The sequence below is a fragment of the Panthera onca genome, chromosome B1 (genome assembly GCF_046562875.1).
Source record: "Panthera onca isolate mPanOnc1 chromosome B1, mPanOnc1 haplotype 2, whole genome shotgun sequence".
NCBI lineage: Eukaryota > Metazoa > Chordata > Mammalia > Carnivora > Felidae > Panthera > Panthera onca.
In genome coordinates this window covers 59258165-59283335 of record NC_138342.1, presented here as the reverse complement: position 1 = coordinate 59283335, position 25171 = coordinate 59258165, and the positions used below count along the sequence as shown (strand labels likewise).

Here is a 25171-nt window from a genome sequence, read left to right as displayed (position 1 = left end):
GTGCTGGTATGTTCTATTCACTGGTGTGAGTTCTGTCTGAGCAATACAGAGTAAGTGTGAGTTGCCCTCATTCCACATCCTCTCCTCTCTAGGTAAAATATATCTTTTGAAGAAACCATCCTCTTTCCTTTCCCTCCTTTCCTCACATCACACTGTTTACCTGCTTTTTACTAGTGTGTTCTCTGGCATATCAGTAGAGAGTTCTTTGACAATACTCTCTGTGATTATAGAGTCTTGTGATGACAGCAAGTTCCTGGATCTCTGGTTTCATATCTGCCGTGTTTAGCACAGTATTGGACACATGGCGGAATCCACTGTTAGGTACAAAATTGAATTAGCTAACTGTGCTCTGATTCGCTTCTGTTTGCTAAACTTATTATCCATTATCTGAGTAAAACTTTCTTCCCGCTCTCCTCATTAGTAAATGGAAGTGTTTGGAAAATGGCAAAAGGACAAAATAACGTTACAAAATAAACATCTATTATCTGCTGGCCATCGTGTTGGGTACTTTATACAGTAATTTAATACATTTCTCTAAAGCCTTTGTGATGTGGAGAATATTCTCCCACATGACACAAAGAAATGGAGGTCTTGGAATGTAGGGAACTTATCTGAGGCCATACAGCAAGTTAATGGCAGAAGGCATTTGATGCCCACCCCTTCTCACTTAGATTGAGTGCCTGTGCAATGTGCCCCCACAGCAGAGGACTTTTTCTATCCCTATGACATCATATGTGATTGCTTATTTACTATCCGTCTCCCCTGCCATGGGGAACCATCTCTAATTGGCTCACATTTGTATCCACAGTGGGAGACTAATAACTATTTGTTGGTGAAATAAATCAAAATCCCAAGACTTCATTGCAAACGCTATGCCAAAAAAATTCTGTGACTGTTCTCATGTATTACCTACTAAATGGTCATCATCTTCAATTTCAGACACTGAAACACTAAGAACACTAAAAGTTTAGAGAACAGTCAGGCCCTGAGCCCATGACCAACCTTCATCTCCTCTCTGTTCCCACCACGCTCTCCTGAGACATGACTGACAAGCACTTACATCTCCAGCATTCACAGCAATTATGGCTTGGAATAGCAGGAGAAAAGAGCCATTGTCAAGGATCGTGGGTGCTCCTCCTTCTCTACGAATAACAGATTTTGTTTGTCATTCAACATGGCCACACCTAGGAGGTACTGTGTACAAAATATAGTTCTGGGATTGGAGGACTCAGATTCAAACCTTGGTTCTACCAGTTACCAGTTGTATGACATTGAACAGATTCATTTATCCCCCTGAGACTCAAGTTGCCCATTTGTAAAGTGGGAATTAAAATGATATCTCCTGCATAGAATTGTTAGGATTAAATGAGATAATGCATGAAAAGTACTCAGGACAATGTTGGCTACACTGAAAACATTCAGTGCCAGCTGGTAGTATGGGCGATAGCAACAGCAATGCTTCCTGCCCTCAGCTCCCCATTTCTCTCCCAGTAGCAGCAAGAACAGCATCTGTGAGGATTCTGTCCACACCATTGCTGTCTTGGAGCCCCATGTCCCTTGGAGCTGTGTACCATTGAGCCAAAGATTCTGATGGAATGAGTGAATCTTGATTATTTAATTTTGTTATCAAGTTGACACATAACATCAGTCTTTGAGAAATAACTTGATGATTTTGTTGTTTATTGCTTGCTACAATAACACGATTTCAGGTAAAGGTTACAGAAGAATCGTTTCACTGTGTTCTTCTCAGAAAGTAAAATCCACCACAGGACGGATAGGAAGCAGGTCAAGTCGGTGTTCCTCTTTTCCCCACAACCTGGGAAGAAAAAATAGCATCTTATGTGGCACAAGAATGTGAAATAGTGTAACTTGGGCGATGGGAAGTCCTGTGCACGGTAGAGCACCCGGGTGGCTCAGGCAGTTAAGCATCCAACTTCGACTCAGGTCATGATCTTGCGGTCTGTGAGTTCGAGCCCCGCGCCGGGCTCTGTGCTGACAGCTCAGAGCCTGGGGCCTGCTTCGGTGTCTGTGTCTCCCTCTCTCTGTGCCCCTACCCTGCTCGTGCTGTGACTCTCTGTCTCGCAAAAATAAACAAACATTAACAATTTTTTAAAATAAGTAAATAAATAAACTGTGCGTGGTAACTATGTTGTGCTTCTTGTAAATCCAAACCTACTTTCTGTGGTGGTGGTCCAGGTCTCTCTTCCCCGACACTTGAACATCATTTTGTTCCTGAAGTTTGTGTATGAGTCTTACATAAACTGTGGAGGAGAGGGCATCCTTTACATATCTTTGTGAAATCACAAATATATCGCTTTGCATTTATGTACATGCTGTTGGCAGTAAGACTCGTAGAACGGGTTTACTGAGGGGGCGTCTGGGTGGCTCAGTCAGGTAAGCCTCAGACTCTTGATTTCAGCTCAGGTCATGATCTCACGGTTTGTGAGTTTGAGCCCCACGTCAGGCCCTGCACTGACAATGTGGAGCCTGCTTGGGATCCTCTCTCTCTCTGCCTATCTCTCTGCCCATCCCCCACCTTCTCTCTCTCTCTCTCTCTCTCTCTCTCTCTCTCTCTCTCTGAGCCCTGTGTGCCCATCCTAACCCCTCCTCTTGTCAATATTCAGAGTTTCAATCGCCTCTCTGTTCTGGTCCAGACAGCAGATTGCGGTGGGAAAAAGGCGGAAGAGAAAGAAGAAAGGCTACTCAGAAAGCTTGAACAGTGAGAGAAGGTGCTACCACAAACACACCCAGAGAGACGTTAGAGGATGAAGGTGGGGTTTGAGGTCCAAGGCACATGGGACGAACCAGAAATAGACACTGAAGCATGAGAAGGGAGAAGCCCCGGTGGACCAAACCGGCTACAAACACATTTGGCATTTGACTGAAATAAGCAGGTATTACCTTTGGCGGGCTTTACTTTGTATTTCTCAAGCAGCCTAGCATTTGGCTGCCACTTTGGGGCCCTGAGAGGTGGGAAAAAGAAACAAAAACACATAGAAAAATTTAAGACATTATTATTTAAATTTGGAGAAGCATGTCCCCTTGAATTTTGAAAAGAAAAACGAAAGCTGTCCCATGCTGTACAGGGAGAAAATGAACACTGTTTCTTCAAGTGCCTTTTATGAACTGCCAGTGAATTCATCCCTCCCTTTCCATGGCCTCCATGTACACACTCACTCAAGTAAATGCCAGCTGTTGAGAACCTCTGATTACGTTAAACGTATTTTTTAAGCTAACGATTTGAACCACGCACACACACAACATTCCCACAGACTAAGCACCCATTTGGACAAAGTAGAGGGCTGTCGAAAGCTGCGTGTGAGTCCGTGTCTGAGGATGCAGGAAGGGCACAAGTGGTGCCAGTTGTGTGTGCGTGCGTGAGAGAATTCACATACTAATACCCTACTGCTCCCCTCCCTTCAGAGCTGATGACGATTTCCTTTGCAAGTCAGTTTGGCTATTTGTCTTGTTTAGCTGATGCGTGATGGAAAACAGAAGAGTAAGGGCCAATGGTATAAATTCAAGGATAATTATTACCATCCTCATTTATAGATGATGAACTACGGTTTGGTTTAAGTTACATGACCAGGACTACTGGAATTAGAACCCAGGTTCTCCTGACATCTTTTCTTACACCATGTTGTCACCAAGGAGACAGCGCCAAAGTCCTTCCACAGAGACATCTGCATGTTAGCCTTGCGGGAACTGTGCCCTCAGGCCTCAGAGACAGAGGAAGCAAGGTCCCATTGGGAGTTCCATTTTATTTTATTTGACCACGAATACCAGCTGAATTTCAATGGAAAAGAAATAGGACTACCTCTTCATTAAAGCAGGCTTCAGGCCCTTCTGCTTGGCAACACTTGACCACCACATTAGTGAAATCTGTAAGCAATGACCGCAGCTCCGCATCTGGAATCTCAGGCTTTAGCTTCACTACATTGACAAGAAACCTGTGACCCAAAGATGTCAAATAGAATTCATTAAAGATTTCTTTCTTAAGCTCTCCTTCTCCTAAATGCTTGTCACAGTATCACATGTCTTGGGGGTCTTGATTTGGATGAATATAAGAAGTTAAGATATTCCACTTTGAAGGGATTTTCTGAAACTTTCCCGCTCAACTTATGGGATGGATTTCATGGTAACATTCTTTGGAAGGTTATGTAATTATAAACAAAATGATATCAAATCTAAACATATATTAGGTCTTCATTATGCACAGAATTGTAGATTACGTGATTACTTTTGATCTTTCTAGAAAATCCGTTCTCAAAACAACCTCCATTCCCTCTTTCTCAGTAGCTGAATGCTGTTTCCACTCAACTTGATAGAGACACTACCTAATTCCTTCCCCCTCCCCGAAAAAACTTTATTCTTTAGCATTTATAACATTGTGCGAGAAAACAAAACTAACACTCTTGTCCCTTTTGGGCCTCTCCTTTTTTCAAACATTAAGCAAGATTCTCGAGGCAAACATCTATGCCATTCCCTCCAGAAAGTCCAGTTCATTATGAACTTGCCCATGAGCTTTTATGCTGGCTGCCCTAACTCACCTTTGCAAATCATAGTGTATTAGACACTCCAAGTCTAGCAAAAGAAAACACTAGCTAGGTTTTGACTTATAAGCAATGGCAATAAATATGCTCCAGTGTTTTTCTGAATGGGAGAGATTGGACATTTTGAGGCAAGGAATAGGATTATAACACCAAAATCATATATGCATTAATAGTACACCTTCCCATTAATACATTATGTGCCTTCAGGCTGAAGAAAAGATGAATGGAAGAGAATGCTTATACCTGTCTTTCTTTCTCTGGAGCTCCTCCTTATGAGCCTGACATAAGTCTGTGTGAAAGGTAAATAAACCTTGAAAGGTAGATGGAGGCACATATGCTTTATCAGCTTCCAAGCCTTCAAAGCAGGACCTTCTGAAGGCAAAGTTGGTTTTGCAACAGTGGTCCACATCAGGGTTGATGTTCCGATTTTCATTTATTCCACATAACTCTCCAAGAACTAAATCCATCTGTGCCAATGAATGATGAAATTCAAATATAACTTTAAAACTTAAATAGTTTTGAAATATGATTAGATAAATCGTTAGATTGTCCTAAGGTGATTATTAACTGTACTCAGAAAAACCCATGCACTTATAAACATAACATTACACACGAAGCAAAGTAGAAGCTCGCATTATGATAAAGTTTCAAGCCATTGTAATTCAAATGCCTATAGGTTAATTTCTTGTTAGCATATATACAAATCTGTAATTGTGAACAAAGAGCTGCAAAACAGCCAACTGAAAATGACAGCCAAACACTGTGGCCCTTAGATTTATTCTCTTCCTCGGATGTTCCCCAGAGTAGTCTCCATCCCAACCCTAAAGAGATACACCCAAGTTGTGATTGGGCAGGAAGCATCAAGTCTCTTACCGACACTGTGGGGCAAGACTGAATTTGTAACTTTACTTAAAATTATAAAGCTGCTTATATTGTTCTGAAACAATGTCATTATTCCTGCCTTTTGCCCTAACAAATTACACATAAGAAATTAGTAATAAGAAGAAGTAAGAGAGATGATTTGGAGAACCCCAAAAAAATATTTAAAACATTCTCTTGCTTCTTAGGATTGTGATGCAGTGAGCCTCCCCAAAGAACTTTGACATTCCTTGCTTAACAATGTTGAAACAATGAAGAAAGGTAGATAACAGCCTAATGGCTATAAATCAATTAGTACAGCAGATTTCTTTTCTTCCTTTTGTTTTTCTTTTTTAGGAATAATTAGGTACACGTGCCACACTTACCAAATTATCAACGCAGGCAAACTCTTCACTCAGTGTGCAGCAGGTGGTCAAAGCTGTCACCATTTCCTTGCCAAGAAAGGTCAGTTCTTCAGTGGAGAGCTGGGGGGCTATCTTTGTGAGTTTGATAAGGTAGCTGAAAGAACAGTTGTCTAATTGGTTCTAAACAAAACCGAATACCCGTTTTCCCTTGTCTAGCTACTTGAAACCCTAACTGTTCAAGTCTAGGGACAACCAATGTAAGGGCAATGTGAACCACAGCTCTCCCATAAAATGATAGGTAACTGTCTCTTTACTCCCTCTTTTCCCACACTCTGCATTTTTGGCTTCCTTATAATTTCATGGTATTCTCAGAAAGTCTCAGATTTGCCCATCCTGTCTTACCTGTGGGTATAGGAGCTCCCTGGAAGCAAATACTTTGGCTAGTGTGTAAAATACTGCTTGAAATCTGCATGATTAGTAAACATTTTAAAGGGAGAATTTAATAGATATATGTTGGAAAGGGTAATCAGAGATGAAGGAAACTAATATCTTTAATGGGCTGAGTTTGACTTCTCTTCACTGAAGCGACAGTGAAATCGTATGTTTTAAACTGTTTTGATTTGAAGATACTTGGTTTAAATGCACACTATATTAGTCTGGTAATTAATTCAGAAAATCCAGAATAAACTGTGTATTGCTCACAAATACTAACAAGAACACTAAAAAAATAAATATTAAAATGTTAAGCAAAACCAGAATTATTTCTGTAAACTTGGTAAGGTGGCCTCAAATTCTGGGCAAACCATCTTTGCCTGGGAAATTGTAACAATCTGAAGTTCGCTGTCTCTCCTGCCCTCCCAAATAGGTCAGAATCCAGAGATTCTATTTTGGGATTGAGAAAAGCAAGACCAAGCAAAAACTAAAGTATTACAGGATCAATTTTTTAGAATCTTGTATTTTTTAAAAAAAATTTTTGTAATATTTATTTATTTTTGAGAGAGAGAGAGAAAAACAGAGTGTGAGCAGGGGAGAGACAGAGAGAGAGAAAGAGGGAGACACAGAATCCCAAGCAGGCTCCAGGCTCTGAGCTGTCAGCACAGAGCCCAACCCTGGACTTATACCCGTGAACTGCGAGATCATGACCTGAGCCAAAGTTGGACACTTGATGGACTGAGCCACCCAGGTGCCCCATAGAATCCTGCATTTCTTTAACTTCTAGCGTCATTCTTGGTAAAGTCTTACTATGACAGCTCAATATGCATTCTTGACTTTTGTGTTTTTATTCTTTCCCAGTTTATGAACTTGCTATAACTGAAAGACTGAGTTGAATTTTTAAAACTTTGTGTCACTCTTTATTTTATCCTGGTCACAAGTGCCAACCTACTTGTAAGCAAGCAACTTACTAGTATTTCAAGTCCTCTTTCCCCAAATTCTGGGAACGTTCACATTCTCGTTGTACTATCTTGAGGCTTTTCTCAGTTGTCTCGTTGAATCTGTGTTCCTAAAAATAAGAACAATCATATTCAGGAACATTTTATCTAAAATGTAAACACAAGCTTCATGTCAACTTGACAAATAGCTTTTTTTATTTGCATAGTATTTTCAAACTATCATTACCACTCATTGCTCACTAAATTGAGAGTAGTTTTTTTTTTAATCCATGTGTGTCAGTACTGAAATCTTCTCAGCTATAAACACAGATATGGTTTACGCTAAAATTTGAAATCTGCAAATTTTTCGTCATCATGTACATTTTTTAGAGCTTCCCAGTTTACAAAGTATAATTCAGATCTTATGTTGACAATGAGCGTAACTGATTATCACTTTCAACTGGCCAGAGCAAGCTCTCATTTTTACATAAAGGAAATTAGCCTCTTATGAAGTCAAATGACTTGCCTTAGAATGACCCAGCTAGTGAGTGTGGCTACAGAACATTTTACATCACATTTATCTTTATTTTGTACCCTCCTTTTCATCATTTAGAATTGGAACTTTAAAACTCCAACAATTGTCTTCAAATATTTGACAAACTCTATCTCGTGCAGCATAAAATTGGATATCTACTGAGTGGCCAGACAGAAAACTATACACCAGTGGATGGATGCTGTGGGACAAATTGTGCCTCCATATGAAAAAAAACCCAGAATTTTCTAGCACTATGATTCATTCATTCAAAGGTCAGGAACAGACTTTCTCATTAGGAACAAAGCTAGACTGGAAGTCAAGCCTTCTTGTTTCATGGCTCAAATATGAATGGGTGTAAGGTGGCTTTTATGGCAGGTGGAAGCAATTTTTTAAATAAGGCAAAAAAGCAGCACATATCAAATGAATGAGAAACGAATTCGAAATTTCAAATAATTAGTTTCTGTAATACATAAGGGATGACTATGAATTGATACTAAAACACACTAATTTCAACAGGAAAATGGATAATGGGCACGAATAACTTGTTCACAAGAAATTTATAACTGCAATAGCTAAAATCAGATGGGAAAGACTTAATTTCATTTAAAAATCAAATAAATGCTTAAAACACAGTCACTATTTTTTTTTAATCTAGCAAAGTTAATTTCCATATGCAATGATGGTGACAATGAGGGTTTGGGAGATTGGCGGGGAGGGGGTGAAGTGAGTATTGTCAAGCACTGTTGTAGGACTGTATGCTGATAAAACTTTCTAGAAAGTAACTTGACCGTTTGGATCAAATGCGTTTTTTTTAAGTCTATACACTTTGACCTAATAATTTCCCTTCCGATAATCTAACTTAAGACAAGAGTCATAAATATTAATAAAGATGAATGAAATGATATATTCACTTCAGGGGCACTTACAAAATTTAAAACTTAGTCAAATGTTTAAAACGTCCACTACACGGTAGGAGGACAGTTGAATAAATTACTATGATGAAATTCCATCATTTAAAATAAAGTATATTTTGAAGTCCGTTTAATGACCTAACAAATTTGCTGTGATAGTAACTAAAAAATAGGCACAAATATTTTTCTTTTTTAAAAAATGTATTTATTTTTTGGGGCGAGCGCAAGTGGGGGAGGGGCAGAGAGAGCAGGACAGAGGATCCGAAGTAGGGTCTGTGCTGACAGGCTGACAGCAGGGATCCCCAAGTGGGGCTTGAACTCATGAACCCCAAGATCATGACCTGAGCTGAAGTTGGACGCTCAAACGACTGAGCTACCCAGGTGCCCTAGATGCAAACATTTCTTAAGAAAGTACTATTCCAATCTTTTTTTTTTTAATTTTTTTTTTTTTTTTTTTTTTTTTTTTTTTTTTTGCGTGTGTTTATTTTTAAGACAGAGAGAGACAGAGCGTGAACAGGGGAGGGGCAGAGAGAGAGGGAGACACAGTATCCGCAAACAGGCTCCAGGCTCTGAGGGTCAGCACAGAGCCCTACGCGGGGCTCGAACCCACGGACCGGGAGATCATGACCTGAGCCAAAGTCGGAAGCTTAACCGACTGAGCCACCCAGGCGCCCCTCCAATCTTATTTTTAAATGTGCACACACATATATGCATGTTTGCATAGAAAAGATGAAAGAAAATGCTAATTATAGCTATTTCTCAGTGACAGTATCACAGTTTTTATATTTTGTCTTTGTAACTTTGGGGATTTTCCTAATAATCGTCAATAATCATTTATTACTTTTACAATCATAAAAAAATCCAATATGGCTTAATAAAATGCAGAATACATAAATAAAGATATAAGTGTAAAATATTTAATGGGAAGATCTTTTTTGCATTAATACCCAGAATTAGTAGTTCAAAGCGTTGTGCAGAAACCTAACACGATGTCAATCTTCCCAATGATCGTCCTTCACTGAATTTAAAGTAGACTCAGATGGGGTGCCTGGGTGGCTCAGTCGGTTAAGTGTCTGACTTCGACTCAGGTCATAATCTCACAGTTCATGAGTTCAAGCCCTGCGACAGGCTCTCTGCTGACAGCTCAGAGCCTGGAGCCTGCTTTGGATTCTGTGTCTCCCTCTCTCTGCCCCTCCCCCTGCTTGTGCTCTGTTTCTCTCTGTCTCTCAAAAAAAAATAAACATTAAAAAAAAAAAAATTAAAGTAGACTCAGATTGGTCAAGCACATTTCTACCCCTAAACTAGAGTAAAACTTTGATTCAGTTTTGAAGTGTTCGTTGTTTGGCTTTGTTTTGTTTAGTTCTGTGAGCCCAGAACAGTAGAACCTACCGCGTGGCGGTAACAGTCTGGAGGGTTTTCTGTGTGACAACACTCTTTCAGAAGATCCTCGTACACGCCAGCGATTCTTAAAAGCTCTGGTGTAGACAGTTCCGGATGTCTCCTTGAGTATTCATAGAGAAACCTGTGATGTGTAAAATAATTTGAACATTAGAACTTAGAGAAAAAACAAAATACCAAATCCTGCCATCTTTTAAGCTAGTCAGATCTTGTAATACTGAGTCTGCTCTCAGATGCTAACTTCTTCCTCAGGTTTGCTCAGGCAGTGATTTAAGAGGGTATTTTGACCACGGGAGATCTATTTTGCAAAATTCTCTTCTGTAGCATGTTCTCCACTAACTGTTTTCACTTGAGAGAATAGAAGGATTAGAGTTATTCAGAGTTAATTATAAAATGATTTAATCCATAAAACATCAGAAATAGTGTATCATGCCACCAATACTTTAGAAAATACATGCGGGGTAGAATTCTGTTGGAAAATACATTCAGACCTCCAACTTGAGATGGTGGAAATATGGCTTGCTCCCCACTCCAGGGCCGCCTCGGTGAGAGACTGGGAAACAGCTTTGCCCATTACTTCATCCTGTCACTTGTCAAATATGGGAGTAAACACCCCTCTAGCGCTAAGTCGTTGGCAATGGTTTCCGTGACCCCAATGAGAGGCTCCGAGGGGATAGGCAGTGTGATTTGGGGAGAAATGGGAAAGCGAGAGGAAAGAGGCTAACACTTATTAAGCCCTTAGTAGGTGCTAGCACTGGATCAAGCTCTGGGCATAAGAGATAAAGAAACGCTTCCTAGCTGCTGGAAACACTTTTCTCGTTTAACTTCACCAAGTCCTCAAGATAAGTACTATTTTATAACTGAGGAAAAGTCTCAGATGGGGTAAGTACCTTGCTATTAATGGAAGTGCAACATTTGAACCTATATTTCATAGGATGCCTACTTCATTCTTTTTCCAAACCAAGTTGACTCTCTTTGCAGGAGAGGGGTACCTTCTTTAAGCACCTCAGCTGTGCTATTTACAATCTTCTTCATAAAAAAATCTTATCTGTTCATTCAAAGTAAGTTAAAATGGCTTTCTATGCTTTGTGAGAGCAACACCTCAGAAAAGTTTCTCAATTCCAGGCAACTCCTTATATCTCTTTCTGTTTCGCAGCCTTTGATTTCCTTGATTAATCTTGGTCTTTCTGACATAGTCTCTCCTGCTTCTCCATCCACCTTCTCAACCTTATTTGTGGAATATATTCCCAGATCCTAAAGCAACAGTGTTTAACCTTCAGAGAATCAAGGACTCCTGCCTTTTAATATCTGATGTAAGCCAGGACCCTTCTCCAGGAATAAAAACACACCTAAAAAAACACCCAACCAAAATGCTGCAAACAAAAACTCCTAGAAGCCTACCCTTGAGGCAGATCCATTGAGGTCTTGTGCCAAATGCTTACATCCAGAAAGACTACTCCTTACAACTCTGTTTCTGGCTCAGCGTGCTCACTGTTGCTCTGTGATTTCTCCTCAAACACTATGTTGGATGATGATGATGATGATGATGATGATGCAAAACTTGCTTCCACTTGGTGAACACATGTGTCAGGACAAGTGAAACTACCTCTATCATTTTGTTAGGTTTAATTTGAGTTAATACACTCATGAGAAGCAATAGAGCACAGTGCTTATAAGAAAAGGAGTCTGGAGCCAGACGGCTCGCCTTTGAGTCCTGGCTCCACCCCGTAATACCTGTGTGACTTGGGAGCAAGTTACTTCACTTCTGTGCTTCAGTCTCCTTACCTGTAAGATAAGGATGGTAAAAGTGTTCTAACCATAAAGGGTTGTTCTGAAAATTAAATTGGTTAGTAGATGAGAAGCACTTAAAATTTGATGTTTTCCATAATCTGTATCTTCCAGAGCTCTAGGTTCACATATAAAATTGTCTCATGATATTTGAGACAATATGGATGGGCCTGGAAGGTATTATGCTAAAGTAGTCAGACTGCAAAAGACAAATACTGTATGATTCCATGTATGAGTGGAAAAAAAAATAAAGCAACACTAAAAACAAGCAAATAAACAAAAACAGCAGAATCAGACCTATAAATACACAGAACAAACTGATGGCTGCTGAGGGGGGGTGATGGGCAAGATAAGTAAAGGGAAGTGGGAGATGCAGAGTTCCAGTTATGGGATAAATAAGTCATGGGAATAAAAGACTCAGCATAGGGAATATAGTCACTGGTCTTGTAACAGTGACATATGGGGTCAGATGGTAACTGCACTTGGTGATGAACCTAGCATAACGTATAAACTTGTCAAATCACTATGCTGTACATTTGAAATTAATGAGAAGTTGTGTGTCAACTATGCTAAAAAAATTGTCTTGTGACCTTCCTAATTAATTACTCTACAGATAGCTCAAAGTCAGTGTGGTCAGATCCAAACATATTCTCTTTCCCACAAAACCTTCAACCCATACTTCCCATCTCATTGAATCTGAAAACTACTTACCCAACCACCTAAGCCCCAAACTGGGATTCATTCCAGATGAAGTTTCTAAAAAACAAAAGTGATTTTGTCCTTCCTTATTCTTCAGTGAAAGCCCTTTAGTGGCATCTTGTTACTTAGCGTGCCTGTGTGATCTGACCCCATATACTTCTCGCTACCCTCGACTCTCACCACAAATACCCTACACAAAGCCACAAATACACCAAGTGGTTTTATACTTTTATCCATGATCTACCCCTTCTGTCTAGATTACCAAAATTTCTTTAAGTACCTCCTCCCTACTGAGCTTTCCCAGGTTTCTTAGGTACAATCGACCACTTCCTCCTCTGTGCCCACATTACATATTACATAGTGCTACTGAAAATAAAAGCATGTCTTGCACTCATTTATTTATAAGTCTGTCTCTTCCCCCATCACATCCCCTATTGATGAAAGCTTACCGAGGATAAAAGTCCTGTCTAACGTACTATAGTCCCTGAATTATATTTCAGTACCAATAAACTTAAAATGAATGAATGAATATTCTTACATGAATTTTATATATGATGTTGTAAAACACAAAGAAGTTAACTTGTTCTAGTGATTCAACAGGACTCAAATCTAGTCCCTTTGGTTCCACGTCCACTAGTTTCTCTTTGACGGCTATGGAAAGGTATAGCATGGCAGTTCAGCCTGGAACTTCTAAGACCAGATCTCCTCAGGTCAAATCCTTACTCTGCCAGCTTTTAGCTATGAATCTTCAATAAGTTATTTAACTGCTCTGTACCTCAGTTTACTTGTCTGAAAAAAATGGGGGTAATCGTATTGGTTTTACATGACTGCTACGAGAATTAAAATAGATAATCTACATAGTCAGCCCATTGTCTGGCACGTATCAAGCACTCAATAAATGTTAGCCATCCCTGTAATAACACAGTTGCATCTTTTTAAAATCATGTGAAAATACTGTAATCTGTAGCCAGGATTTTTAAAAATTATGTGATGCCCAATGATTTCAATGGTTCTCATTCCTCCCACCCAAATTAGCTGAAATAGGTCAAATCATAAGTTTCTGTTTGCCTTATAAATTTCAGTATAGACTTATGTTACTCAGCCATGAAGCTCGTTTGATTAGCATCTCGTTCTTCACACACATTTTCGTTTTCAGTAAATTTTGCTTCTCTTAGAGATAAGTCCTTTGGTCTGTCATCTTTATTTGAGGAAATTATGCACTCGCCACGCTCTGGTATTTTCTTTTCACAGCACTCTTTGATTTTGCTGGAGATGGAATCTTGTTTTAAGCAAATATGGCTCATAACTTTGCTCTGTACAAAATAAGAGTGAAAAATTAATTTACTTTACTAATTTCTTGAGGGCCGGATTTTCCTTCACAATGAAATGGTTGCATGCAAAACCAACCATGAGCATGACATCTGGAGTTGTTCCGTCAGATAATTTGATAATAATATTTACTTAAATTTTGTATTCATTTAGCACACATGAAGCTTTCATATGAATGCAAGTTTTATTTCTCAAGATTTTAAATGATAATTATGAAAATAGACTCTGTTATACATTTACATTTTATTGTTAAATATTAATCTTTAAAATACTTTACTCTTATTCGTGTGATATATTGGCATTTTAAATTCTAAATGTTGTTTCTTTCCCATAAGAGTTCACCTGTGTTTCAATGAAGGCCACCAAAGACATGCGACTATAATATCTATAATACTAGACGTCTTTCTTCCCTCGTGGCCTGAAACTATATTGCCAACACAAAGTAGAAACTCAATAAATATTTAAAACGTGAATGAAAAAATGGCAAGTAAATGAACTACTGTAGCAACTACCAGATAAAGACTTCTCAAACATAAGAAGCTTTCCTACTCATTGTTATCATTTTCCTATGGTTATTACTAATTGGAAACTGTTCAAATTATCAAATAGTGTACAAAACAGAAAACCTTACTGTCTCTCCTCTTTATCCCAATTATGACCCCTACATGAAATTGTGAGAATAAGAGAGAAGGTGAAGTTTTCTTATTTACACATTAGTTGGACAATCGCTTTTTATTTTTTAATTTGAGAGAAAGAGAGTGCATAAGCAGGGAAGAGAGGCAGAGGAAAAGAAAGAGAGACAGAATCTTAAGGAGGTTCCATGCTTTGCACAGAGCCAGCATGGGGCTCAATCCCAAGACCCTGGGATCATGACCTAAGCCAAAATCAAGAGTTGAGCCACCCAAGCTCTGCCAAGTTGGATAGTTTTTTAAAACTGATCTGGTCCCTAACCCCTTCTCCAGACTCTCCAGTGTGAGCCTGCACATTCTTCCTCCTCTCTGTTCCAGCTTCACATGTACTAGGCTGGGTTCCATAAAATGCCAGGCTATTCCAGGTCTCTCTGACTTTACTCAAGCTGCTCCTTCTGCCCAGGATCTTCTTCTGGCAAACATTGAGGATGAGGAATGGGATGAAGCTCTGGGTTGAATTGAAATATGGAATGGGGGTTGTTGGTACCATGTCTCCAACAAACCATACGGAACCAGGAAGCCAATCTTTGCAAACATCTACACATCTCACTGAAAGCCATCACAGTTCTGGACAGCACATCTCTTAATGTCTGGAATTCACTTCTGTTTTGAATAAACTACAATTTAATTCCTCTTATTTCTCCATGAAGGCATTTTAAAAAGGGATATTAAGGACATAATATGATCTCTTCATTTCAGCTTCATACTTCACAGAAAACTCTTAAATTATACTCTAATTTAGTATATAATATTTAATATTATAAAACCCATACTTCCGTAAACAAACAATACAAAACTAAGTAGTGAGTGAGATTGCTTTTAATTGGAGTCTGATTAAGAGCAAAATAATTCTTTGGGACATCTGTTGTCCCTGCTTGAAATAAAGTGTATATATCTTTATATTTTAAAATTCAAGTTAATTAATTAACATACAGTTTCACTGTGAGTTTAAAACAGTAAAACTAATTAAAAGTCACTGAGAAAAAGTCTCATTTCAACTAAGAAGTCAGGATTATTTTTAATAAAATTGTGTTACTTTTATGTGCACTTAAACTTTTACTGAACAACTTAAACTAAGTCAATATGTTTACGAGTAAATATATTCTAAAAATCCAGACTTTTAGAAAATCACTTTGAAGAATAGTGTAATAGTTATTTCAAATTAACATATCCACTTATTTGAAAATACTTCTCCTAAATAGCTGGAGGAAACTCAGAGGAAGCCATTCTTAAAAATACAATGGTATTTCCATTCTCTGAGTTTTACTATTTAATTTCTAATATCTCTAAAAGAAGAGTTGCAATATTTTTTTTGAAAAGTATTTTTTTAATATATATAATTTGTTGTCAAATTGGCTAACATACAGTGTGCAAAGTGTGCTCTGGTTTTTTGGGGTAGATTCCCGTGGTTCATTGCTTACATACAACACCCAGGGCTCATCCCAACAAGTGCCCTCCTCAAAGCCCATCATCCATTTTCCTCTCTTCCCCACCCCCCGGCCCCCCACATCAACCCTTAGTTTGTTTTCTGTATTTAAGAGTAGAAGAGTCACAATATTAAAGAACACTTCAGTCTACCTTGAGTGAATGTTCACAAATTCTAAATTCCAAAAGTTTATGTCAAGGATGTTTAGCCATATAAATAGAATCTGCTGAGTAATCTAACAACAATCAATCCCATGTATTAAAAAAAAAAATTACTTGACCTTATTTGTTGATATATCATTTTTGTTTTATTTATTTTGTTATTACTTAACAATTTATTAACATTCTGATTTCGTTGTGGTAAAGTAGCCACAACAAAACTAGGACAACTTCAGAATTTAAAAATGGCTGCCCACAGTCATTATTTTTACTTGGTTTTAGAAAATACTTACCCTGCCACGGATGCACTGCACAGCATCCCCTTCACAGCATCCATCGTACTTGGAAGAAACATCTTCTAGAAGGGAGGTAAGTTCCTTAAATTCAATCTTGGGAAATTTTTGACTAAGTATAGCAATATTTCTGGAAAAAAAAATGAGGAACCACGGAAACAACTTGAACAGCAAGTAAAATAAGAGAGAATTCTTTGCTGATACAGTATAAATAGCTGCAGTAAGAATTAGTACCCTTGTTTTTTCACGGATATCTTTACCAAATAGCTGTGTATATGTTGTACAGCCTGCATGATCACTTGGAAACTCCGAGGCTGATATTTCGAGTCCCGGACCAGGACTGGAATAAAAAGTTCTGCGAGATATTCCCCCTTCCATACTTTTACAGCAAAACACATTTTGTAAAGACCACCGCTTCCTGTGGTGAGCTCATGACAGGCATAGCCTGTCACAGAACACTTTCCTGCTTATCTATTTGAGATCTCAGAATTTTTCTAAAGATATGCAACAGCACCATTACTAATTAGTAAGGATGAGCACTTGAGATAAAATTTATCCTTATAAGGCTGCCTCCTAGTCATTAGAGTCAAAGATGGATGGACGCATCACATCTAAATCACTTGGAGGCTTTAAAACCCTGATTGGGAACTCCCAGACCAATTCAGATTTCCAACTAACCAAAGAATATCTCAGAAGTAACCTTCTTTCTCTCTGGGGTCGCCCCACCTCCCAGGTCTTCTTGCATTCTGACCTAATGTCCTGGTTCTGAGCTATCCATGTGGACTGAGACCCACCTCAACACTCCTGGAGAGGAGTAAAAATCAAAAGCCATCAACAACTTCACAAAAATGGGACACAGAGGAGAAAATATAAGTAAAGACAAGATACATATTGTAAAACTCACATAGATTCTAAGACTTGCAATCCAAATTTTACAAGTGCCCCACAGACATTTTTTTGAAAAGAAGATGATGCTTTTAAATATTGTATGACAGGTTCTGCCTGAAGGAAAAAGAGAAGATTCTATTGAAGCAAAAGCAAAATCCCACCAATCTCTTATTTCTTAACTACATGTCAATCACATTTTCCAAAATTTGCTCAGAAAAAGAAAATCAATGGGATTTTTATCCTGATAAGTTTATATATCAAAAGAAATATGCATTTGTGGCACATTATAAAAGTTAGGCCAGTCTTCCTGATGACTGAATTACACTTGATGGGAAGGTAAGCGGTGCAATGTGCTGTGAGCTTGTCCACCTCTATTGGGATGATTAAATTTTATAGGTAGTCAAAAGAGGACATGCCCAGGATAGATGATAAAATGACACCTTTACCCTAGATATTCACTCACTAGGGCTTCCTTCCAGTTTACATGGAAGACAATGCCAGAAGAAAGACCCCGGAAATAGGCAATTGTCTTTCAAGGTCTCAAGTAGTAAGACATTTAAATCAGCAGCCAGTGGCCAAAGGGTTGAAAAACCAGTGGAAGTGGCAAGGAAATGACTGATAAATGATAAACAACCCTTTGCTATAATTTACCTTTAAGTGAGGACCTGCAGTTTGGGGTCACCCCTTACCATTTTAATGACATAAATGCAATGCTCACTTTTGTTCGAAAGCAGTTAGCTTTGTCTTGTTCTTCACAACATGTTTTAGTCATCTCCTCAAAACGAGCAGCCACAGTTAGAAGGGTAGGGGCAAAAACAAAGGGGTTCCTTCTGGAAACTTCATATATATAACTATAAAAGAAAAAAAGAGAAGGAAAGGAAAAGGGAAAAACAGAATAAAAACGAAAAAAAAAAGGTAGATGAGGGATGGAAAGATAGGGAAAGACAAGAATATCAAGTTGTAAAACTGAAGGTAAGCCTTCAATATAAAACAACATTATCTAGCCTCCAATAAAAGTTCTATCAATTAAGTTTCAAACTTCAAAATCAGAGTGATGGTTAGTTTTAATCCTGAACACTGAACTAAGGCTGCTGTCCTTCCTTCCTTCCTGCGGCTGCCAGATGGTCAGCGGCTCTTCCTTCCACATTCAAAGAGCAATTACCTGTGTATACTCTGTTTGAGATTTGGGGATTTTATTTACTTATGTTCAAATAAACTTATAATTTAAGTTTTGATGAGCACACCAGCTTTCCAGGAAAAAAAGGCCTCTGCTTCTGCAATTACTGCACTATTGAAAACCCATTTTTGGTAGATATCCATTGATTGAATGTTTACCCTCAGTAAAAGCTGCACCTTCCCTTTAGGAAAACCAGATTATTCCCTCCAATAGCAGATTGGCACCACGCACACACTCTGTCCTAGGACTTGCCACACTGAAAAATGTATATCATTACTGAAAGAATCTTGAAAGTAGGTTGCATATCTTGTTCATATTTATACCGTGAACACTGGACACAGAATCTGACACACAACACATGTTGAATGGATTCATCCCTCAACGAAACAAGCTATGTTCCTTTGGAAGAGGTATTGGACTTTGCCTGAGAATAGTTCTTCAATTAGATAATTCTTCTACTAAAAGTAAACTTACTTGTTCAGAAAAGATTCTCTGTTATTTTTATAAGTCTGGCATTTCTCTTCAGGATCCAAGGTAGGAAGAGGGGGCAGAAATCCTACATCAGCTTTCTTATGATGGAAGAAACAAAGTTTTTTTTCCAAGTCGACCTTACTGCAGCAGTGTGAAAAATTATGCTTTTGTGGAAGTCCCTCCAAAGCACATATATTTTCCAGTAAAACATCATTCTGGACAACAAAAAAGTAAAGGGCATCTTTTATTCATTGTAAAGTTTTTCAGCTTTCTGAGATGACACAATGAATACAGTGAGTAATGAGTGTCACCCTTTGCGAAGGAAAGTCCAATTTTCCCAAAATTACTAGCAAAGCATTCTTACCCACATCTTTGACAGCCATCCCACACTTGGGGAAACTTTCTCTGTCTTATCCTGGGGCCTTTTAATCTCTTACTCCTTCTTTGCTGCCTACATTTCCCTTATATAACAGCTTTTTTTTTTTTTTTTCCTTTACTCTTAAGGTGAAAAGGCCGGAGAGCGAATGTATCAGTAAAGTATTAGCAGTAGTTGTTAGTAATAGTCTTCCAGAAATGCAGATGGTGACTCTATTTGGCAGAGGCTAAGAAAAAGGGGGTGTGATGGTAAAGCATACATTGAAAGAGGCAGCTAAGGAGGGTACCTCTGTACTTTTGTGCACTTTGTCAGACTATTGGTTGCCCCCCTTGCCTACATACATGTGGCATGGCTGCAATCTCATAGCCAAGTGCATCATAATGCAGAATTGCATCTCTGCGAGGAAAACACCTTATCCTAAATTCCAAAGTCAGGCAAACTAAACTAAAAATATAATGGGGCATAGAGCATCTCTTTTTTTTATATTTCAAGCCAAAAATTCTGTTTGAAAAATAGGCTTATTTGTTTAAGAAATACAGACAATTTACTTACAGCTAATTCAGAACACTCTGGGAGTGTCATGTCAGCCAAGCATTTATCTCTATATTCTGTCATGGTTTTTACCAACATCTCCACTTCTTCGAAGGAGGCCTCCTGAATATATTGAGCAAATATGATGATGGTGCTGTAACAGTCCACAGGGTACACAATGATCACCCGAAGGATCTCCACTTCTGTCCAACAAAAACTTGTAGAAACATTAACTTGCTGAATAGTCTCAGGACATTATCAATGTCTGAGGGCCATAAATTTTATAATTTTTGACAATTCAATTGCCTCATCTGAATTTTGTGAGTAATACTGTATTTACTTTTTAAATATGGCTTTCTATTGCATTGAATTACTTTTGAGAAGCATTGACATTTCTGAAATATATCAGATAAGATCATGATAAACACCATCATCATCAAAAATAATTTAGAGAGGGGCACCTGGGTGGTTCAGTCGGTTAAGTGTTTGACTCTTGGTTTCAGCTCAGGTCATGATTTCAAAACTTGCAAGTTCGAGCCCCACATCAGGTTCTGTGCTGACAACTCAGAGCCTCCTTGGGTTTCTCTGTCTCCCTCTCTGTCTGTCCCTCCTCACCCCCCCACCACTCTGTCTCTCTCAAAAATAAATAAATAAAATTTAAAAAAATAGTTTAGAGAAACTCACATATATCCAACATTCTCCTCTATAAATTTCTTAGTAATACTGACATCATCTGAAAAGCAACAATATTTAGGTTATTATGTATCCTGGTATTTAAACATTTTCCCACCAAATAATTGCATGATATCTAAATTTATAAAGTATAAAAGGGAAAACTCATTGTAGAAAATAATTTGGCATACTTCACAAGAAGGAGAAAAGTCATATGAACCAAATATGAGATCTTTATCACAGCTTACTACGTACTCCAGACATATCCATTAAGTTGAATTGACTTGACATAATTTCAAATCTGGGTCCAGCCTTCGGATTTGCCACTGACAGCTCCTCAGCCACAAATGCCAAATCCAAGCACCATGTCCATGCTAAGTATCTATCATGTATGACTAGAAGAGTCATATGAAGGTTAAATGATATGTGATGTAATGCTTCCACAGGGCCTAACAAAAGATATCATAGTGTGCTAGTAGTTAATATAGTTTATAATGCTAGCAAGACACAGATATTTAGATCATCTCTGGACCAATCTAAAATCATCGATTCCCTCCCAAGGAACACACTTACATTTGTCCACATAGCCTATTTTTATAGAGTCCTTACTTTTGCAAGGTATTGTGCTGGACACTATGAGGCAATCAGTAATAATTAAGACATCTCCCCTGGACCTCAGGTTTCTAAGTACTCACTATGCACGTGACTTACGAACATGACTATAATCCAGTTTAGAATGTACATGATATTCTAAAGTAATGTGGGTAAGTATATGACAAGAATGCTTTATGATCCCTGGGTGAGAAACCAGAAAAGGATTATAGGAAGAGTGGCATATGAGTTGAGTCTGAAAAAATGCACATAGCAGTGAAATGAGGACGCTCTTCTTTCTGTGTGGAGAAAATGATGAGTAAAATTACAAAGATAAGAGATTTTGAGATATATGTGGGGAAAGTAAATTAATTTACTTTCATGAAAGAGTGGGTCATAAAGAACAAAAACTACGATAGAAAGGACTTGGATCCATATTTTGGAGGTCTTGCATATAAAGCCTAGGAGTTTGGGCTTCAATTAGAAGCTGTGAAGGTCCATTAAAAATGTTTATATAGAATAGTAATGTGATTATTCTTTTTTTAAATTGAGGTATAATTAACATGCAGTGCTGTATTCATTTCAGTTGTACAGCATACTGATTAGACAATTCTATATACTACTCAACGTTTACCACAATAAATGTAGTCACCATCTGTCACCCATAAAACATTATTGCAATATTAGTGACTGTATTCCTTATGTTGTGCTTGTCATCTCCATGACGTATTTATTTACTTTATAACTGGAAGTTTGCACTTCTTAATCCCATTTATTTATTTCACCCACCTTCCCTTTGACAACCACCAGTTTGTTTTCTGTATTTAGGGTCTGGGTTTTCTGCTTGTTTGTTCGTTTTCTATTTTAGATTCTACATATAAGTGAAATCATATGGTATTTGTCTTTCTCAGCCTGACTAATTTCACAAAGCATAATACCCTCTAGGTCCATCCATGCTGTCACAAATAGCGAGATCTTATTATTTTTTTTTATGGCTGAGTAACATTCTGTTGTATGTATTTATACCACATCTTCTTTATACATTCATTTATTGATGGACACTTGGATTGCTTTTATATGTTGGCTATTGCAAATAATGCTGCAATAAACATAGGGGTACATATCCTTCAAATAAGTGTTGTCATTTTCATTGGGTAAATACCCAGTAGAGGCATTACTGGTTCATGGCATTTCTAGTTTTAATTTTTTGAGGAACCCCCGTACTGTTTTCCACGGTGGCTGCACCATTTTATATTCCCACCAACAGTGCACAAGTGTTCATTTTTCTCCACATCCTCACCAACACTTGTTATTTTTTGTCTAATTTATATGCAACCACCAAAGACCCACAGAGACACAAACCATCAATAAGATAAATAGCAACTTACTGAACGGGAGAAAATATTTGCAAATATTATATTCAGTAAGGAGTTACTATCCAAAATATATAAAGAACTTATACAACTCAATACCAAAAAGCAAACAAACAAACAAACAAAACTCAATCCAAGTAAAAAAAAAAGGGAAGAGGATCTGAATAGACATTTTTGGAAAGAAGACATACAAGTGGCCAACAGACATACAAAAAGTTCAACATCACTAATCATCAGGGAAATGCAAATCAAAACCACAATGAAGTATCGCTTAATATGATCATTTCTATATGTTAAGACATACGAGCCATGTAGTAGTATATATAATGTTCAGAGAATTAGAAATAGACAAAGTACCTGACAAATAGAAAGTGACAAGAACTATTTGTAAATTGGATGGAAGAATGAATGGATACAACACACAAAAAGCAAGACCCAAGAGCCCATTAAAAACTTTTGTAATTGTTCTATTGAGAAATTAGCAAGACATGAATTTTGTTAAGAATAATGGAAATGCAAAAGGAAACGTCGATGCAAAAGATATTGAAGAAGATATTGAAAAGACAGAAATCAACAGGATTTTTGAAGAAGTCTTTAAAAAGAGCAAAGGAGACGAACTCAGGAATGACCATTCTTCAATCCTGTGACTGGTCTCGTCCCCCCCTACAGTATGTAGGGGGGACGAAAGTAAGACACAATCCACATTTTTCAGGGCCAATGCAATGCTTACGGCACCCTTGTGCAAGTTACAAAAAAGTCCTTTCTCCTTGCCCCAGGGATTTAAAAAGACACATTTTCTAAAGAAATGAAGTTCAAAATGTTTCCCCTTTGGGGAGAAAAAGTATGTCACCCTTCCCTGCAAACTGACACTGTTGGCCAGGTTTACGGGTATGTACAGACTTGAGGATATTTATAAACTATACAGTTAGTTGGAAGAAGCTGTGTTCTGCATGCCCTAAAGGTGTTTATCACCTAGTTGGGAGATATGTTGGACACCCAAAGATTATTGAAAAATCCCAATTCATACTTGATGTTCCACTTTTAACATACATGATATACGTTTTCCAGCAATACTAATATTTTCAAATCCAAATTACATATTTCAGCAACACTTTCTATACTTCCATAAAGCTGGTGTCCATTTCCCGAGTGTGATAACTACCATCTCTGTCTAAAAATTGGGTAATATGGCCACAAAAATACAAAATCTGGGAAGGTTAGTTCAGGATATCTGACCAGTATATATAAACTCATGGCGGGGGGGGGGGGGGGGGGGGGGTGAAAAATTAAATGGAAATGAAACAAGGTAAGAAAATAAGAAATTATCCCAACTAGTTATTCCTTAGCTAAGATACAAGTAAATTTCTTACCTACATCTTGAGGCTTTGTGGACAGGGTTAGGGATTCAGTCAAAAAGAACAAGAAAATAACAAAACCTGTAAGTTTTAACTGTTTCATTTTCTTTTTTTTTTTTTTAGAAATCACATTCACAAAAGAAAGTGATGTAACTGAGGAAGATCAAGTTTTTATATTATTCTTTGACACTATTAGTAAAAAAGTAACCTGTTTAACCTATTTCTCATATACCTCACGTTTGATTTTTATTTGATCACACTGCAGATTTTTTTGCTAATTATTAACTAGGAAAAATTATCTCTGTGTTTTACTGGAAAAATCTATTGAGTTAGAAAAAAAAGTCCACAGGTTAAGTATGCACAATACCTAATCAAATAGACAACCAAAGGAAAAAAAAAAGTCTTGAAACATTGCAAATGCTAAAGGAAAAAGGACTAGAATAAATAATTTACTAAAGAAGAAGCACAACTAGAAAGATGCTAAGTTTCACTGGAAATCAGAGGAAGTTAAATTTTTTAAAGTATATTTTTATACTCCTGACATAATTAGAAAAAAACAATTAAGATGTCTAATTCAGGTAAACATATAGTAAAAAAAAAGTTTCATATAATCAAGGCTTTTGGAAAACGAGTATATAATAAGGATCAATAGTCTTAAAAATATTCATACTATTTGAGCCAATCACTCAAATTCTGGGAATCTATACTGAACGCATGGCCCTTAAATATGGAAATATTTGTAAGTATATGATAAACAGGAAATCTATTTTTTATTTATGTCCACTAAAAGGGCCAGCAACCAAGTAGCAAAGGCATTTAGTGCCCACATTTGGGGGTTCTAAACACTCTTTTCTACTACAAGGATCCTGGGCTTCTTAGAGAAATGAATAGTTTCAAGGCTGGGACATGAAAAGTGTAAGATGAGCTGAGAACATGGTGCCAGCAACTGAGGAAGTGCTCAAAAATGGACGGGATCAAGTGCAAAAAAGGTAGAAGACAATGGGACAATTTGACAACATAAATGATGACAGCAATGCATTATCACCCATCACATTCTTTAATAAGAATTTATGGATCTCTACCAATACAAAATTAAAACAAAAGTAAGGAAAGGAAAAGCTCTTCTCTACAAAAGAATGCCAACTAATAAATGTAGTTGGAAGCAAAGCATCACTGTTTGTAACACCATAGTAACACTAAATGGTGAGCTAATCACTCTGCAGGTTACCCTTGGCCTTTATAACTAATGAATATAAGGAATATATAATAACTGGAAATATTTACTGCAAAATACTTGGAGAAAGAGTAGAATCTAAAATTGTTTATGTTATGTGTAGAAAGTGCTGACGTGAACAGACCTATTAA

At 37.7% G+C, this 25171-nt stretch overlaps 1 protein-coding gene across 1 annotated transcript; it reads right to left on the bottom strand.

Moving 5' to 3' along the window:
* Positions 1-1628: 1628 nt before the first annotated feature.
* Positions 1629-23955, bottom strand: AFM (afamin). Its single transcript, XM_060654883.3, has 15 exons — positions 23822-23955; positions 20500-20548; positions 19837-19969; positions 18912-19123; positions 17979-18111; positions 17277-17374; positions 16373-16502; positions 13576-13790; positions 9982-10114; positions 7180-7277; positions 5798-5930; positions 4797-5020; positions 3818-3950; positions 2902-2963; positions 1629-1816 (listed from the first exon to the last, which is right to left on the bottom strand). The coding sequence occupies exons 1-14, from the start codon at positions 23907-23909 to the stop codon at positions 2937-2939; spliced, it is 1806 nt and encodes a 601-aa protein (XP_060510866.1). The 5' UTR covers positions 23910-23955; the 3' UTR covers positions 1629-1816; positions 2902-2936.
* Between the last annotated feature and the right edge of the window lie 1216 nt (positions 23956-25171).

Coding starts and splice junctions, on each gene's coding strand:
- AFM (XM_060654883.3), bottom strand. CDS start 23,909: ATGAAACAGTTAAAACTTACAGGTTTTGTTATTTTCTTGTTCTTTTTG. Junction 5,931..7,179: donor AAAGAGGACTTGAAATACTA/GTAAGTTGCTTG, acceptor CTGTTCTTTCAG/CTACCTTATCAAACTCACAA. Junction 5,021..5,797: donor TTGCCTGCGTTGATAATTTG/GTAAGTGTGGCA, acceptor TCATTGGCACAG/ATGGATTTAGTTCTTGGAGA.